At 41.2% G+C, this 17,074-nt stretch overlaps 1 protein-coding gene across 2 annotated transcripts in view; it reads right to left on the reverse strand.

Moving 5' to 3' along the window:
* Positions 1-17,074, reverse strand: part of fras1 (Fraser extracellular matrix complex subunit 1) — a 233,826-nt gene that overhangs the window by 18,953 nt on the left and 197,799 nt on the right. The window contains exons 41-48 of one of the 2 annotated variants that reach the window (XM_084361068.1): positions 14,577-14,767; positions 13,691-13,844; positions 10,614-10,877; positions 10,169-10,357; positions 9,423-9,542; positions 6,730-6,909; positions 2,758-2,882; positions 27-167 (exon numbers count right to left, since the gene is read on the reverse strand). In XM_084361068.1, coding sequence (XP_084217194.1) covers positions 27-167; positions 2,758-2,882; positions 6,730-6,909; positions 9,423-9,542; positions 10,169-10,357; positions 10,614-10,877; positions 13,691-13,844; positions 14,577-14,767 — 1,364 coding nt within the window. Of the gene's footprint in view, positions 1-26; positions 168-2,757; positions 2,883-6,729; positions 6,910-9,422; positions 9,543-10,168; positions 10,358-10,613; positions 10,878-13,690; positions 13,848-14,576; positions 14,768-17,074 lie in introns of both variants that reach the window. The other variant, XM_084361067.1, reaches the window with a different exon arrangement.

Raw genomic sequence — 17,074 nt, forward strand, 5'->3', positions numbered from 1 at the left:
AGGGGTTGTTGTTGCCAGTGTCCTACCTCAGTGTCTGCATCAGTGGCTTTCAGCTCAAATTCGGTGATGGTCTTCCTCACTCCTTCCTGGACCCTCATGCCAGGAACCTGGAGAAGAGGCAGGGAGTCGTCCACTGGCTTGATGGTAATGTAGAACGTCTGGGCAACCTGGAGACAACACACACAGTACAATATGAATCCATTTCTGAAGCAACGGAGATGTGTAACTCTTTCTCAAGAGTTTGTAGTACTTTGGTTTGAGTTCATTGAATTCTCTCTAAATTTCTAAGTCTGTTTGCTTTCCTCTCTCTGAGGAATGCTCAATGTATTCACCAGGAAGAATAACTCGTGCATCAAAGACTTAAAGGTGCAGTTGTAAGAACTGGCTACTAGAGTAACTGCTAACTTTACCGCAGCTAGCAGTTTGGACTGGGAGCTAGGGGACCAGGGGAATGTTAGTGTTAAGGAGCTTTTAGGACAGGAATGGACCAGAGCTAGCTGGTTAGCATGCTAACTTCAGTGGATATCTCTGCAGCATCATACATAGACATCATAATGTAAAAAGCACTATTACTCATAGTTAGGTATAGTTATTAACGTCTTTGAACGCTTTAAACCAAAATTTGTATATATTTATCACAGAATAATGAAATCCATATAGTATACAGGTTGACTCTTACTGTACTTCTTAAATACGTGAAATAGGATTTTTCAAGTCTTAAAACAACACTGACAACTTTGGCTCCTCTGGATACCCTCTATATAATGGTGTGACTGTATTCACACTGCTGAAGTCTCATAATTAACTTAAACCCCCCCAACACAGTTGCATTACACATTTGAATCACTGTGGGATGGGATTTCTTCACTGCCGGTATGGAGGAGAAAGGATTACAGTGACAAATAACTCTTTCAATACACAGATCATATAGGCATGGGTGCATTATTTTAAGATAGGTTAGAAAAAAAGGGGAACCTACTTTATCCTTGAAGACTATTGTATAATTTAGGAAAATGATTTGTAGCTTTGCTGAAAACAGGGCTGTGTTTCATAGCTCATGAAAATGTGTCGGAGATTGGTGGTTTTCACAGGACAGTGATGATGTGTAATGTTATTTCCGATGTACTGCACTGAAAGCAATGATCATGGTAATGGAATGAAATTTGCCACAAACTATATATGTTTCAGTCAAGCGAGAAAACTATATGCAGTAACTTTCTACACTGTTTGCCCAGGTGAAAATTTAACAAATGGAAGAACACATCTGTAAAACCCAAATGACAAACCCCAAATAGCACAAACTGCAGTTTTAAAAGAAACTCTGCACTGGTATGCCCTTGAGCAATCCCATCTCTTAACACAGTGAGTAATATATTCTGCTTCAGTATCACTTTAAAATGTGAAAAAAAACCCTCAACTTTAATGCAAAGTACTTGATATTAATATGCAGTGCTTTTTATATCAGAAAACTGAAGAGGCCTCCCAAATGGAGAGGTAAAAAAGTAAAAGCACCAAAACCACTTCACAAACACCAACCACTACAGTGGCCACAAAAGCCTCCACACACTGCAGCCAGCCAGGCGTGAAGGCCAAATGACCTTTTTCACATGTTTACTCAAGTCCTTGCGGTCCTCATTAGTCTGGATTAGCAAGGCAGATTTATGCATGAGGCGAACTGTGGGGGAGGGAGGGGGCTGGAAGGGCTGCGGAGCAACCCAAAGCCTCTTTAAAAGCTTGGGGTTCATTAGATTTCATATACATTTATTTATATATTTATATGTTATAACATCACTGTCCGATGGGCAAGGAAACTTTTACTGACTCATTTAATCAAGGATTGTAGCGTTTCAGGACAGAAAGTTTCTTCAAAGCAAAAAAAAAGCCAATGATAATGCAGTCTGAAGGGCTTTTTATGTGGAGGATGAACACCGCTAGTCTTGAATAGTATCATGAGAACTGAAAGGCACAGGCGAGCCAAATGGGGTTTGCTATTGTGAAAAGTGCTGAAGCACGACTCAAGTAAATGCCCGTCAGCCTCTTCAACTTTTAGATATGTGGTAGGGAATGTCTCCATTGAGCTGATCATTCTGTGGATGCTTGAATTTCCTCCTGGCTATGACTCATGCAGCTGTTAAAGACAAAATAGCTACAGTTTGCTGTATATTTCTGTTTCTACCCCACAGCCCTAAAAGCCCCCTTTAGGATATTCCTTACGAATAATATGATTCACATGAACTGGAAATTAGCAATAGAAGCCCTATTGTTTCCCCTTCATTAAAATATGTGTTTTATTTTTGTAAAGTTACACCTTGATTCTATGACCTTGTGTGCGCGCAACACAGTTTTTTTCAGTCCACCACACGGCTTCATACCCCACTACGAGTGTTTCTGAAGCAGAACCATATTGTTGACTTGCTCAGATTGTCTTTTTTTGCAACTTTTTTTTAGTTTTGTGGTTTTACCGTGGGTGAGTAGGCTGTATATTCAAATGGCTTCTTCTTTCGTCTATTGTTATTTCTGATATTGTTTTGCTGTAGATCCCGAGTCATGTCACAAATGCTTGTGGGGAGCGCCAAATCGCACAAAATGCCAATTTCCACATAATGTATCTGAGAGTCCCTACCTGAGGCTCCTTAACTCGTCATAGTGTACCATCGGGTATCCAGAAAACATTATTCAAGGTACCTCCGGCATTATTGGACCAAACCACCCCTCATTGATCTTATCTCATTCTTGAGAGTTGACGCCCTCATTTACCTCATTTGTCCCGTCCGACACGGTGAAGGAGAACTGGTCGGCGTGCTTCTCCTCTTCACTGGTGTGTACGTACTGGATGCTGCGTGATGCCAGATCGGCCTGGGTGAAGGTGTTGATTCTGGTGCCTGGTGAGAGGAGAAGAATGGTTGTAAAGTGAGTCGGAACAATCAACACAAAACTAATTTACGTCCTCTTTCTTTGAACACCCACACGCTCAGTGATACATCCTGCCACACACACTGGAGCAGGCAAACAAAGAACATCATTAGGACATCCATTGTTTCCCTCTTTCTCTTTGAACACTTGCTGCCAGGCTCACTTTATGTTCCTTGTTTTTAATGCAGTTTGTTGTTTTTCTACCAATCTTTCCTGTATTGTATTTCAGCGTCAGCTGTCCAATTCTTCTGTGTCTGGTGGTCATCATTAATCCGTCTTTTGTGGCATCAGGCAGGTTTATAAGCCCCTCTTGCCATTTGTCTCAGAGCACACACTACGTTCCTTTTCTCTTTTGGCTTTCATCATTTTAATGAGCAAATAAACTGAACTAAAACTAAAACTAAACCAATTTAACGAGGCCCTGGCTCCTCTTCACTCTCTGACTCCTCCACGGATTAAAAACTCAATGGGAACCATAATTAGGTTTGATAGCGATGATCAAACATCACTCCGCGTGAAGCTAAAGGCATTTGTCTTAAAAAAGAACCAAAACATATTTTGCATCATAGGAGTCCTGTTTGCTGCTGATTTGTTATGGCTCTATGCTTAAAGATACTTGCAAAAGGATTACGAAAGGAGACAATGTAGTTCTTTGCATGTATCTTTGCATACATACTGTATATGTCTCCAATATTTAATTTCCTAACATTTCATTTTCAAAGCATTTCATTTCACTCTGTTTGTGAGATAGATGGACCTCTAATGCTGCCGGTGACTTTGATGTGAAAGGTAGACGACGGCTGGGTGGAAAGTTATTTTCCCCCTGCAGATTGGAGGAATTTTCCGAAATTAAATGTAAAAATAAAGAGGGTCAAATATTCTACAGGGAGTAAATAATTAATTCAACGTGTCAGAGAGTCTTAGGGAAATGGAAATGCAGGCTTTGCAGCATCAATCTTCCTCACATCAACTTTTGACAGTGAAACACATGAAGTCTTCAGTCCTCCTAGTTTGTGTCATCTATTCCCCCGGCTGAAGGTTTACTGTATACATCATCATAATCAGAAGAGGCACACAGGAAGTAAGAGGCAATATTCGGAGTCAGTGATGAAAATACCTGCTTATTTGCGCCATCTAATTCAACGGAAATGTATTTTCGCTTCCATCTATCTTGACAGGAAATAGAGAATACCAAGTTTTTCTTTCCCAGAAGAAACACAGGCTGAATACCATGGATGAATATCTGATTTAATTCTATGATATGAGTTTCTAAGGCTCTAACATAAAGCCAAAAGATAAAAAGACTTTAAGAGTTATTGACTTAAAAAATACTAAAAAAGATAAGGGAAAGTGTTTGGGGGCTTCAGGGTTGCACAATTTAGCTTTGTTATTTGAAATATGTTGTTTTTGCCGAAGCTAGTGTGCATGTTTTTCAAATCGCGAAATTCCAAGTGTGAAAAAAGCTGCTTGGTAAAGTAGACAAAAGAAACGCAGTCATTTTTGGAGAATGATTCGATTTCTGTATTTTTCCTCTTGAGATGTTTGGCCTGTTTTTGAGAGGGCCTCGTCTAAATCGAAACAAAACACGGTCATTGGTAGCTGCACTCACCACTTGGCTGGGCATCGTTGCTGTCTTCAAAACAAAATAACGTCGCAGCAGTCACACACACATACAGCCAACTTTGACGTGTTGTCAGCTTAAGCTTTTATAAAGCCTTGCTTTTAACTGAGAGATTGATAATTGGCTGGGAGCTCACTGACAGATGATTCCAGTGACTGAATTTAAGTGAATGGTGCTTAAATTGCTTTCAACAGCTGTGTGTCAATTTCATAGTACACACTCGGGCTATATCATTCACAAGTAACAAACAAACATGTATCCAAGAATGCTTAAATCACACTAACTTATGTGATACGAGGCAGACATCTCCTGTAGATCACAGTTTTTTATATGTGTAAATATCCTTGATTAAACATTAAAAGGCCAATAAATAAAAAGATCTTTTGTAAAATTAAATCTAAAAACTGTATCATATTTATAGGAAATGACTGTATTTTGCTGTATTTTATTGGTGCCACCTGCTGTCTGAATATTAGACAGTACCAAGACAGTTCCAATACCATTGTATTCATGACCACATACAATATGATATTGGAAGATAAGCAGACTAACTAACAACCTCACAGTGTACATGACTGCCAAGTGACAACTCAAGTTTGACCTCAGTGAATCTAATATGATGAAGGTATGTGAACAACCCAGAGCTTTTCAAACGCCTGCGACTCACAGCCAGCAAAACTAATGAGGCCGCTTGGATCAGTGTGGCTGCTTCTGACTTATTATTTATGATTCATTTCTAAAAAGCAATGTAACTATACATGACATCTGATTTGTGGAGCTTACAGCAGTTTCCTCCGAGTGTAATGGCAGGAGGCCGCTGCAGCTGAACAGCTGCACAACCACTGAAGTCTTGACGGGAACTCGTGAAAAGCTGCTCTTCAGGTGACAACAACAAAAGCTGCATCTGTTTCTTGGCACAAACGACTCCTTTGTACTTTAAGTGTAAACTCAAACTTGTCTCTGAAAGAAGTTGCGGGGAACATGAAAAGAATTTGAGGTCACAGTCTCATTGATTTGGGCCACAGGTACCTTCTGACAAGTGCTCCACCTCAGAAGGGTGTCACAACCTGAGCCAGTTAATAAGCCTTTTGAAGACTTTGGCTTTGAAAGTGGGCACCGAAACAGAGTGTTCCTCTCTCAGTGCTGCTACCTTGACACTCCTAGTAGCCTGACAAGCTATCCCAAAGGAGCGGGGAGCTTGCTGCTCATGTTAGCATGGAGTGACAGATTGGCTGAATGGCTAGCGGTAATTACCCAGAGCTGCTCTGTGGCTCTGAGGTGAACTGATGCTCAAAGATCGGAGAGCGTTGTTAACATCCAGCTAATTAGCATGCTGCGAACGCGTCAAGCAATGTGGGGGGATTCATTCAGCCGGGGCAGAACTGTTCAATAGCACGGAAGCGAATAATCACTTCTTTGTGGTTGGAGGATGCATCAATGTCTTTTTTCTCTCCGTTTTGTCATCGCATCGGAACAGTTTAAGGTGACATAATGTTAGAGAAGATGTTTTATTTCCCTATGGAAATAAAAACTGATTTTTTTTAAGTGCTGAGGAGGAGATGCACTGGAAATTTAGTTAAGGCTGCAGGCATTCAATATCTGTGTGCCAAAAGAAGCAGGAGAGACAGTGTGTGTGTGTGTGTGTGTGTGCGTCTGTTTTGTAGTAGGCAGCAAGAATACATAATAAAGGAGAGAGGAACTGGAGCAAGGTCATCAATACACTTCCCTCTTTGTGTGGAGAGTTAATTATCAAAGACAGAATTTACTTTACTGTATATGAATCTGCAACAAATCAATTCAACTCTCACATCAATGTTTGACTGAGTGCTTCACTTATAATAATACATTTTTCAAATATGCAGTGGTGCACCATAAGACCTGTAAACACACTTTGACATGAAAAACTGGTGGGTTACCCTTTAATTGTCCTTGAATAATGCACCCTGTAGTAACACCAGTGGAATATTGTGAGAGATCTTAAGTGCTTCTCAAAGGAGATTGATTTTACAATAACATACAACACACAACACTTTTCTTTCCTTTGCTAAATAATGATGTCCTTGAGCGTAGATTTAGTGAATTCAGGTATATGTTACCACCATGAAAAAGGTTTTTGCTGATAAAACAATGGCATGGCGTAATAATAACATTCTCTATCAAAGGGATCACAAATCCAGCAATCTGTGTTTTGCTACCTGGGCTGGCGGCGTGCTCCAGGTGGCCCAGGCTCGTCTGTTTGGTGATGCGGTAGATGAGCTCGCCCGGTTCGCTGTCCTGGTCGCTGGCTGACAGCTGCAGCGTGGTCAGCTTCTTCACAGAGTTTTCATCCAGCACCAGGCCTTTGTTCACCACCACGGACGGAGGAAGACGGTCCTCTGGAGGAGAGAAGACGAAGATTAGCCAGAGAAGAAGAAAGGAAAGAAAAAGAGAGGCATCCAAGCAAAGATTTATTGGTAAAACCACCTCGCACATTCTCAGTTTATGGAAATAATTCATCCAAACGATGATAAACACATTAGGAGTCAATTTCTCATTGTGGGAAAAAGTGAAAAAGATTGACTGAAGCTTTGGAGGAGAAAGAAGCTGAGACTCTTTGGAGAGGAACAGGGGAAGGAGAGAAGATAAGAGGAGTGGAAGGATACATTAGGAGCCGGAGAAATGGAGAAATGACACAACTTTAAGTACAAAAACCAGTACAGATTAAGTTGGGTGACGGCGAAAGAGGGAGTATAGTGTATCTGGAGTTGTGAGAGAGTGATATAAGTTTGAGAGATTTGGACAAATGGATTAGGAAAGATTGAGAGGAGGGCAGGGAAGTAATCAGAGGGCAGTGTGGTAGGAGGAGATATGAGCGGAGAGCCTCACTGTCACATCTGAGAGGGCAGCAGAGAGAAAAACGAGAGGGAATAATACAGAACGGGATAAAAAGTGAGCCGGGAAAGATATGAGAGAATCAGGACTCTGTTCAGCCGTGAGGGACAGGCAATCCTTCAGTCTCCAGCAGCTTGTAATGAAGTCTGAATTTTAACTGCTGAACCACTGCAACAGTCCCCAGAAGGAAGTGAATGGAAAAATAAAGTTTTGGTGTCTTTTCAGCCGTCAAGGAATCATCCAGCTGACTGGGAGACACTAAAGTTTTATGATAGACCTGACTACATTTACATCAACTTCTTATTTATTTACAAATGTTCAATTATCTCTGAAATTAAGCATAATTTTTACAACATAGATTAGAGATCTATTTAATCACAATCTTCTTTCTCAATTTTGCAATAGAGATCTTTTCTTTTTTGGCACAAGCTCTTCATTTGCCATCTTGCTAGCTTCAACTGTTGCATTTAATTTTTTCAATATGTCACCCCAGGAAGAGCCACATCTCTTCAATTTCTCCAATCTGTGTAATCATCTTTGTTTGTTTGTTGACATAGCCTGGATCTGTTAGTCGGTGGTTACTTGAAGCTTGTAGACTGAAGTAATTGGACATGAAATACCATGGACCTGAAAAGTAGATTGTTGACGCCTTCATCAGATCGCCCACGCCTAGAAGAAAACCTGTCCACAACCGTCAGTAGTCCCGCCTTTAATTACGTGACTTTGTGACATCACACTATACGTTACCACACATTTGCATAATTTATACCTAGCAGCTAGTTTGGCATGTAAGAGCTTGGCATGTAAGAATTGATTTAACACAGTTGCTCTGTTGTTGTTAGTGGTGCTGACTCAGGCGTGTGTGAGCTGACCAATCAGAGCAGACTGGGTATTCGGTAGGGGGGGGGGCTTAGAGGGAGAGGAGCTTAAAGAGACAGAGGGGGAATACAGTGCTGCAGCACTGGAAAGTACGAGAAAACTGTTTGCTGTGTGCTGTTTGTGCACTAAATCATATAAACCTATTCAAGCAGCAAGCCAAAATAAAACCATGAACCTGAAAATGAGCACAGTATGTCTCCTTTAAATCAAATTAAAAAAGGAGACACTTTTGGAGTTGGACCAGAGGATAATTAAACCTGAAACCTAAAAATGTGGTCGACCCAAAACCACACTGCATGATGCCGCATGATGATCTACTACGGATAAAGATCACAGTTCACACTCTCAAAGCACTTAACGACTTGATTTGAAAGAATATCAATTAGACACAGCCTGACTGGGTCCCCGGCCTGGTCTTGGTTACCAGGCTTTTCATCAGCAATTGCTTCATTATTGATTCATTTTTCCCTGAAGTAAAGACAATTGCACTGATACTATTTACAGTATCATCACATGCACATCATAGCAGCACAAACCAAAAATGTTTGCATGCTTTTTCCCCAACAGTAAAAAGAAAATAAATGAATCAGGTCTGAAGGAATTCAAATAAATATGAATAAGCTCTGACCAGATGTTGTGATCTTTTGTTTAGACACATAAGTTAAACCAGTCATCAAGGGTTAAAAACCCCCCCAGAAATTAATTTATTATTGCTTGACTGACATTTCAGTACTACAAGATATATTAAATGTATCCAGTTTTTGCCTCAGTTGGAAGGTTTCCGTGCTCTCTGCCCTTAAATATCAAATCGACACAGAGATTGAACTCACCTCAACACAGTTTGAAAACCTTTTACTTCAACGAAACAAGCATTTTAAAGTGAAAACTAACAAGCTGTCAGAGTGGTTTAGATTGAAATATCACTGCTATGTACTTGAAAATGTAACAACAGTGGCTTTTACAGAAGGCGGCTCTACATGATTCTTATTCAGGTTATGTCCTCGGTGCAGTGGCACATCAGTAACCATGCAGGACAAAGGGATAAATCTGCAGTAATTGCCTTCTTCTCTCCACTAAATGAAGTCACTTTAGCCTTTACTTTAGTGCTGCAGGTAACAGGGGACGGAGGAGACCCTACCAAGCACACTGATGAAGAAGGACTGGTCGATCAGTTTGTTGCCCTCTGGATCGACCAGGTTGAACTTGAACGACAGGCTGCCTCCCTTCTCCCCTTTCTCATGGCTGTATTGCAGCAGGCCTGCAAGACATAGACAAACACTCAGGGCTTATCTAATGTTGTGATTCAGATCCTGCATAATAGTAACTGCTGGGAAAGTGAGGGCATTTTAAACATCAGAAGGTTATTATCATATTAAACTGCAGACATTAGCAGAATTATTGTAAGCAAACAAGAACATAAGAGTGGACATTGAGCAGCCTCTACTCTTTATTCTACTTTGAGAGACACATGATCAGATTTGAGAAGCAATCTGATGAACTGCTTCAAGTCACATAACAATCAGAAGACACTGTTCCTTAGCAACCAATTGAAGAATTGTTTATTAATTCATGAAAAAACAATGATCCATGATATCACAGTTATTCTATTGATTTTGAAAAGGTTGGCCTCAGCGCTCTGGCTTCATGTCTCTGCAGACTGAAACTGAAAATCCTAAAAAGGAGAGACTTGATTTTCTCCCTGTTAATTAAAAAATACATATATCGGCACTGGCAAAAGGCCAAAATGAGTTAATCTATCTTTATATCACCATGTCGGATACCAGGTAAAAAAAATCCCAAAACATGCATCCATAGCACAAATAGAACAGAGTAGGACAGAAGAAAACAAACGGAAAAGAGGACAACACATAAACAAGTCGGCACCTTTGTTGACGTCGTCCTGAGTGAAGCTCTGAACGGGACCTTTAACAGAAATCTTCTCCACACGTTCGCTCCTGCTGAGCTGCAGTTTGCCAGCTGGAGGGTCTTTGGTCAGCATGTACCGGAGCTTCAGGCTGTCTGAGTCGATATCTGTACCCTTCAGATTCTGCTCTGTGATCTTAGAAGAAGATCCTGAAATAATTCAGAGCAATCAGCATCTTCATCTTATAAGTGTCAAAGTAAATGCAGCACTACACTGGCTGTGAAAAGTGCTTTTTTATATATTCAACACATTTTCAAGGCCTTTAAGACTTTTCTCACTTCTCTCAACCTGCTGAGACCTTTTAATAACACAAGATGTCATAGATCTAACAGTATTCCTCCCACCTCCCCCTCGTTACATAAAGTCCTGTACGACCCTACTTTCTCCCCTGCCCTCCCCTCTTACCTGCCGGGAGCTGCAGACCTCTGTTGACAGTCATTCGAGGTCCTTCGCTCTTTGTGACGTCCATGGTGAACTCCAGACGGTCCATGTGCGTGAAGATGCCATCAGTAACGGTGAAACCCATCTCATCAGCACCCCCGCTGACTGTTTCAGGTGTATAGACCAGCAACTGGTCCAGGACGTCCTGGTAGGTGAAGGTAGAGCCCTGCGTGAGGACCCGGCCATTCTCCAGCGGCTGAGAGTAGAACTGCCGTCTGCGGAGTTTGCCTGAGGGAATGAGAGATTAATGAACCTCTGACTTTGAAGTGGGTACAGGTGAGAGTACGTGCGCACATGCTAATTGTAGCAGAATAACGCAGCAGCTCAAACTACATCTTGTTAAGTGCCCTGATTATCTCAGTCAAACGGAGGACATTTGAGTTTTTCATGCAGTACATGAAAGACACAGAAGGTCTTTGTCGGAACTAATGAGACTTTTTAGATTCAGCTAAATTACAGTGCTCTTTAAATCAAAGCCCAGGTTTAAATGGGATTTGAGCCTAAATCTTGGAGCATAATGAGAGGACACACACACACACACACACACACACACACACACACACACACATACACATACACAGACACAGACACACATTCATTCTCTTTTTCCATCCTACATTTTTTAAATATTTGCCTGAGGCTTTTGGTACCAACACCAACACAATGTAGCCACGAGCAGAAAACAGAATTTAAAATTGGGAAAATTATAACTTATTATACTTCCTTTTTCCCCTTTCCTTCAGAGTTTTTTATAGGTTCTCGTCAGTAGTCCCGCCTTTAATTTCATGACCTCTTGAGATCACGCTACGTCACCATGCCACATCATTTGCATAATTTATGCCCATTTTTATAGCAGAAGGGACGCTGTGTTACACATAAATAAAACTGAATATGTTATGTGAATATGACATAATTTGCTTATCCTTTTTGATATAATACTCTCCTGCTTGTGTTGGAGTGCTGCAGGATTCCTGAAGTCTTCATTCCAAGTGTGTGTGTGTGTGTGTGTGTGTGTGAGTTGTATAGACAGTGGGGAGGCAGCCTGTTAAAAAGACGAGCTGCCTGGGACTCATTGTCCTGTACGAAATCACTCCTGTCCTGCTCTCTGTCCCATCAGCCGTACACGCTGCTGGTTTTATGGCAGCGGTACACTCGGTTTCACCGGCTGCTTTATGGTGCTTTTACAGGGGAGGGCAGGTGTGGGAGGGGGCTGTTATGAGGAATGTCCCAAAGCAGGTGTCTGACAGGGGGGGTGGACACACTACAGAAGCGGAGGAGTTGAAAATACAACCCACCAAGTTTTAAATGGAGATTTCTGCGTAAAATATAGATGGAAATAAAGTGAAACGGATGCCAGGAGGTAAAGATGGAACAATTTCACTTCAACAAGAAACAAAAATAGACATCAGCTGACAAAAGTACTTACATTATAACATGTTTGCTTCTCCTTTGACATTATCCTTCTGTCTGACTGCTTAATATTGCACTTTTGACCAAGTTCCCTATTCTGTAAACTTTGCAAACATTGATATATTGCTAAGTAAGAATTATTTTTCTATCCAGTCAAAAGGATATTTTTTTGGTGAAGCAATTTCTTTGAGTCTACCAGGCTTTGACAGGCGGGAGAGAGAACTCAATTTGCGATGGTGAGAGGACGACAGGAAAACAGAGTGTTTGGAGGTCAGTTGATTTGAGTGCGTGTCGTCGTGTCGTGTGCGGCGAGTGTGTGAGGGATGGCTGCAGTCAGAGTGTGGCGCTGCAGCCGACGACCGGTGTGTTTGTCTTGTTTTAAACTGGTTGGGTGTCGGAAGTGAGAGTAATGTGTTTACCAGTGTGTGTGTGTGCGCATGTGTGTGCATCTCTATCACATTCAAGAACAATTTAATATCAACACGTTGATATCCCTCAGCATAACTCTGCTGGGCTGTTTATTAGTTTGTGTGTTTGTGTGTGTGTGTGTGTGTGTGTGTGTGTGTGTGTGTGTGTGTGTCTGTTTAGAGGGAATATCTGATAGCATATGTCTTGTGTATGGGAGCAGGTATGTGTGTGTATAATGCTAATATGTAGAATGCACATCTGTTTGCATACATTTCCTGCAGTGTCTCCTGTCTCTGTACGTACATAAATAAACATGAGATTCTGCCTTTGAAGCAGCTCTGTAGCTGACATCTCCATTATATTTTAAAGGCAGTAATTACGATGCCATAATAATGACTTAATGGCTGGTTTGAAAGAAACCACACACTGCTATGTAAACACTTTAATAACTGAATGCACCTTATGAAAACACAAGACATTTTAGTTTTGATGCTTCCATCTGTGTGCTGCTGTGTAACTGTCATTATTTCTTGTGAATGTATTTATTCTATGCCTGCTTTTTTAAAGAGAACTTGAACTTGAGGCAACATAGTTCAGTGCAACATATATAAATGTATACTGTGTATGTGTGAATTTACATGTGGCCAGATTCTTCTTCCAACTCTGGTATTAAAAGAGATCAAGATCTGAGTTTGGTGAACAGTGTCATCTAGTATGCGGAGTGAAAGTCAGTAGGAGTCAAAGTAGGAGTCTGGGGAAATACAACAGCCAGGGGATGTGAAATCAATGGGTACATAGGGGGTGCGCAGTTGTTTACATGCACTTTAAATGTCTGTCTGGACAGTGATGACATTGATGAATACTGCTACAGATGATCTCAGGCCATTCATGTTTTTCATGTGTCTGTATTTTCTGGACACAAATTGACACAACATAAAGAATAAATCCTTACTTAATCAAGCTGATACTGCTCAGTGTTTGTGATTCAATATTAAGTCCATTTTGAAGACTGTGGTGTTGTTGAACCACATTATACTGAGATGTGTTTTTAAAATGTTGTTGAACCCATTCATATTACTAAGAGGAGAATGCTTAGTCAGAAGTCCTCCCAGTATAACAAAGGTAGGATTTATTGCAGTGTTGTATTAGTATTGTTTTTAGCTCGGTAGACCTACTGCAATTGTTACACAGCAGAATGTGTGCGTTCTGTTATCGGTGCTCACCGTAGGAAGGCTTCCTGATGATGGTGAAGAGGATCTCATTCTCCGGTGTGTCATGGTCAAGGACACTGAGAGACGAGTTGGTGATGACGACCCCAGAGTTTTCCTCCACGTGGATGCTGCTCACCGACACTACAGGCTCTCTGTCCTCTTTACTCTGCTGAGAGAGGAAAAATGAACCGCTTCATAAGATAAGTGATAATAATTCATAATATATCTGACACAGCTGTATTCTTGTTGACACAACAGATCAGGCACTTCTTCATATACTGCACAGGAGAGATGATTACATGCAGTTATTTTTATAAATAAAATCACTCTTATCCTCTTTTTTCTACTTAATAGACTTTCTATACTGACACCTCTGCTCTCACACACAAGACTTACTGTATGCATACAGCTCACGTGCAAACACACACTCCACAGCTCAGTGACAGCCTCATCAATTCAACTCTAGACTTAAAACAGGCTGAGGTGATGGATTTGGATGCTGAGTTTGTTTAGGCTGAAGGACGGAGCTGTTTTTGGTTTTCTTACATGAAGTCATGAGCAGATCAAGGATGGCGCTTTAAAAGAGCGGCTCTGCGAGACGGCTCGTTTTTTAAATGTCTGACGGAGCGGGTGCATTTCTTTCCACCAGCCACTGTCCTCAACTAAACTGAAAAAGCTCAGACTTTTACTGTCGACACAGAGCAGCTTTGTATATTTCTGTGGAAATATACAGTTTCATCAGCATCAAGAGTCTCGGTTGTTGCCAGTTTGTGGAAATAAACATAAAAAGTATGCGCCCAGCATACGGCAGTACCCTAACATTAGCTAGCAAGATGTGGCTCCAAAGACATACTTTGCTTCAAGATTTAAGACGTTACGGTACACAGACACGAGCTACCTGGATGTCAATTTCGATGTTGAAAGCTTCTGTCTGGCTGTGTCCATCGCTGATGTAGAAGCTGAAGACGTCCTGTTTGGCCTGAGCTTTGTGCTGGCTGTCCTGGACGTAGAAGATGTGGTCTGAGGTCAGGTCATCCACAGAGAAGGGCGCATCAGGGGTGACAACCCGCGAACCGCCAACTGAGCCTCCTGGTGGGCGACAGGATGGACAGATAGTTATTGGAAAACTGAGAAAATGTGATTGATCAGAAGTCCATGACATTTTTGTGTGTTACTTTTATATGTTTTTCCATTAAAAAGCACTCTTTTTATATTCTGCTTTTATCACCAGCTGTGGCTTCACATTCCAGCAGCACTTTGTAAACTGCAACATTTACCATACCACAACACAAAACTCCTGAGGCTCTCAGGCGACCAGTTACCGGGCCGTCACTTATAACATCTGACAGCTGGAATGACAGCAAAACCCTGAATAGCCTTTTTGCTTCACTTTAGCTGAAATCGTCTGGCAGTTTGGATGCAGGAGCACAGAGACGCTTTTACAGTTCTCTACGATGCTGACAGTCACGTCATCGAAGGAAAGTCGTAGTGAACGTGCAAAATCAACCTTGAAATCTCTTAAGTTTGAGACAAAGTGTGATTGTCTTCGTCACAGAAGATGGATGACTCCACGGTGAGCTGAGTCAGGGCTCTGCAGGGAATAGTCGATGTGCGTATTTATGTGTGTGTGTGTGTGTGTGTGTGTGTGTGTGTGTGTGTGTGTGTGTATGTGTGTGTGTGTGTTTCAGGCACAATAGTAAATCACATCACATCTCCATCATCTGGTTGTTATATATATATGAGCAAGGAGGGGAGTCTCTTATCTGAGCAGAAACCCTTGCAGTAATCAGGATAGGAAATCACCTGCATCCGCCGCAGAAATGCTGGAGGAGATTTTGGCAAAGTCATTTCTTGTTCCGTTCTCAAACATGGTGTCGGCTGATTTCGGGGGTCGAAAATGGAGATTGAACAAGTCTAATGGAAGTTGTGAAATTATATATGGGTAGACAACAGGAAATGAGTTTTTCAGGGTGTGAAGCTCAGATGCGTTGGGAGCATGCTGTAATATTAATCCAAGAAATCTGTCATTTCACAGTGAAAAATATATGTAATTACTTCTTTCACACCTTTAAATATTTCTGAGACTTTAAATTTTTACTTCGGTTGCTTAAAAGGAATATTCAGCTCAAAACATTAGTACTTAATTTATTGAAGGCCTCTGGATACTTTATAATAATCTCATTTTGCTGAGGATTTTAATTTGGGCTCCAACAGAGAGCGTACCCAAACGATATGAATAATGACTACAATCATCCGTATGAATGTAGGTACCAGTTAAGTGACCGTAAATGTGCAAATTGTTGTGTTGAAATATGAAATAAATGAATAAATGATGGCTCATTTAATAAAAACTTTAAGGCCCCCGAGCTGCTCCTAAGGCTCTTACCTCACAATACCGAAGTGTTGCATTGAATGAACAACATACCCATAAATGTGACTGTTTTAGAGGCTGACTATTTGTGTGGATACAAATGGAAATTGTGACACTAGAGGAAAGGCCACAGTTTCATTATTATTTGTCAGCTATTAAAATCAAAATGAATAATATGAGAAAATGTCTTGAGTGCGTCTCTGTATGTGCACACAAATATGAATGCTAATGTTTTGAAGGAAGCTGATTTGCATATAAATACAGCATATGTATGTAGGTGTGCATTCTATTGTGTATCTCTCTGTTCATGTTCGTATACCAATGCAATCATGCAAATGCAGAACATCGACATGTGAGTGAAGGCCTTTGTGTTTCCACGCCTTTGCACATCAACACCACACCTGAGCAGGTCAGTTTTGTGTTCAGGAAAACAGCCAACACATTGACAGTGACACCAGCTGGCCCCTGTGCCCCGGTGACAGCAGCAATCCAGTCAGCTCGCACCGCCGACGGACTGCGCTGAATACCAACAACTGTCCCTCTGCACCAGCAGCCATCAAGGACAGTCGGCTGGGACACAGGGGGGAGAGGAGACTGGTGCCAGCTGCTTATCTCCAGCAGCAGACAATATAAATATCCAACTCCATGAATCCTTCGTTGCATCTGCAGATAACGCTTTCTTGCTTTTAATATGGCAGCGGCTCATTTGTATTACTACGGCTTAAAAAAAAGTGCTGCTTTGCATATCAGCTCGGTATAATACTTTTCTGCTGTTGCTAACAAACAGCTAGTAAAGTAGTTATTGACTGCTTTTATTGTTCTTATTTTATTCTGTTGCAAACATGAGGACAGCAGGTCTATAAAGCGTACCGTGACACAAAAATCTTTTTTTCTTTTTTAACTTTGGACTAAATGGTGCTGGTGTGTGTCAGGGTTTAAGGGCATTTATTTTAATTATGAGGGGGCGTGTTTAAGGTAAAAACCAATCTCAGAACCAATCAGCTATTATCCCACAATGATATAGT

This window comes from Pagrus pagrus, assembly GCF_965226575.1.
Source record: "Pagrus pagrus genome assembly, chromosome: 8".
Taxonomy (NCBI): Eukaryota; Metazoa; Chordata; class Actinopteri; order Spariformes; family Sparidae; genus Pagrus; species Pagrus pagrus.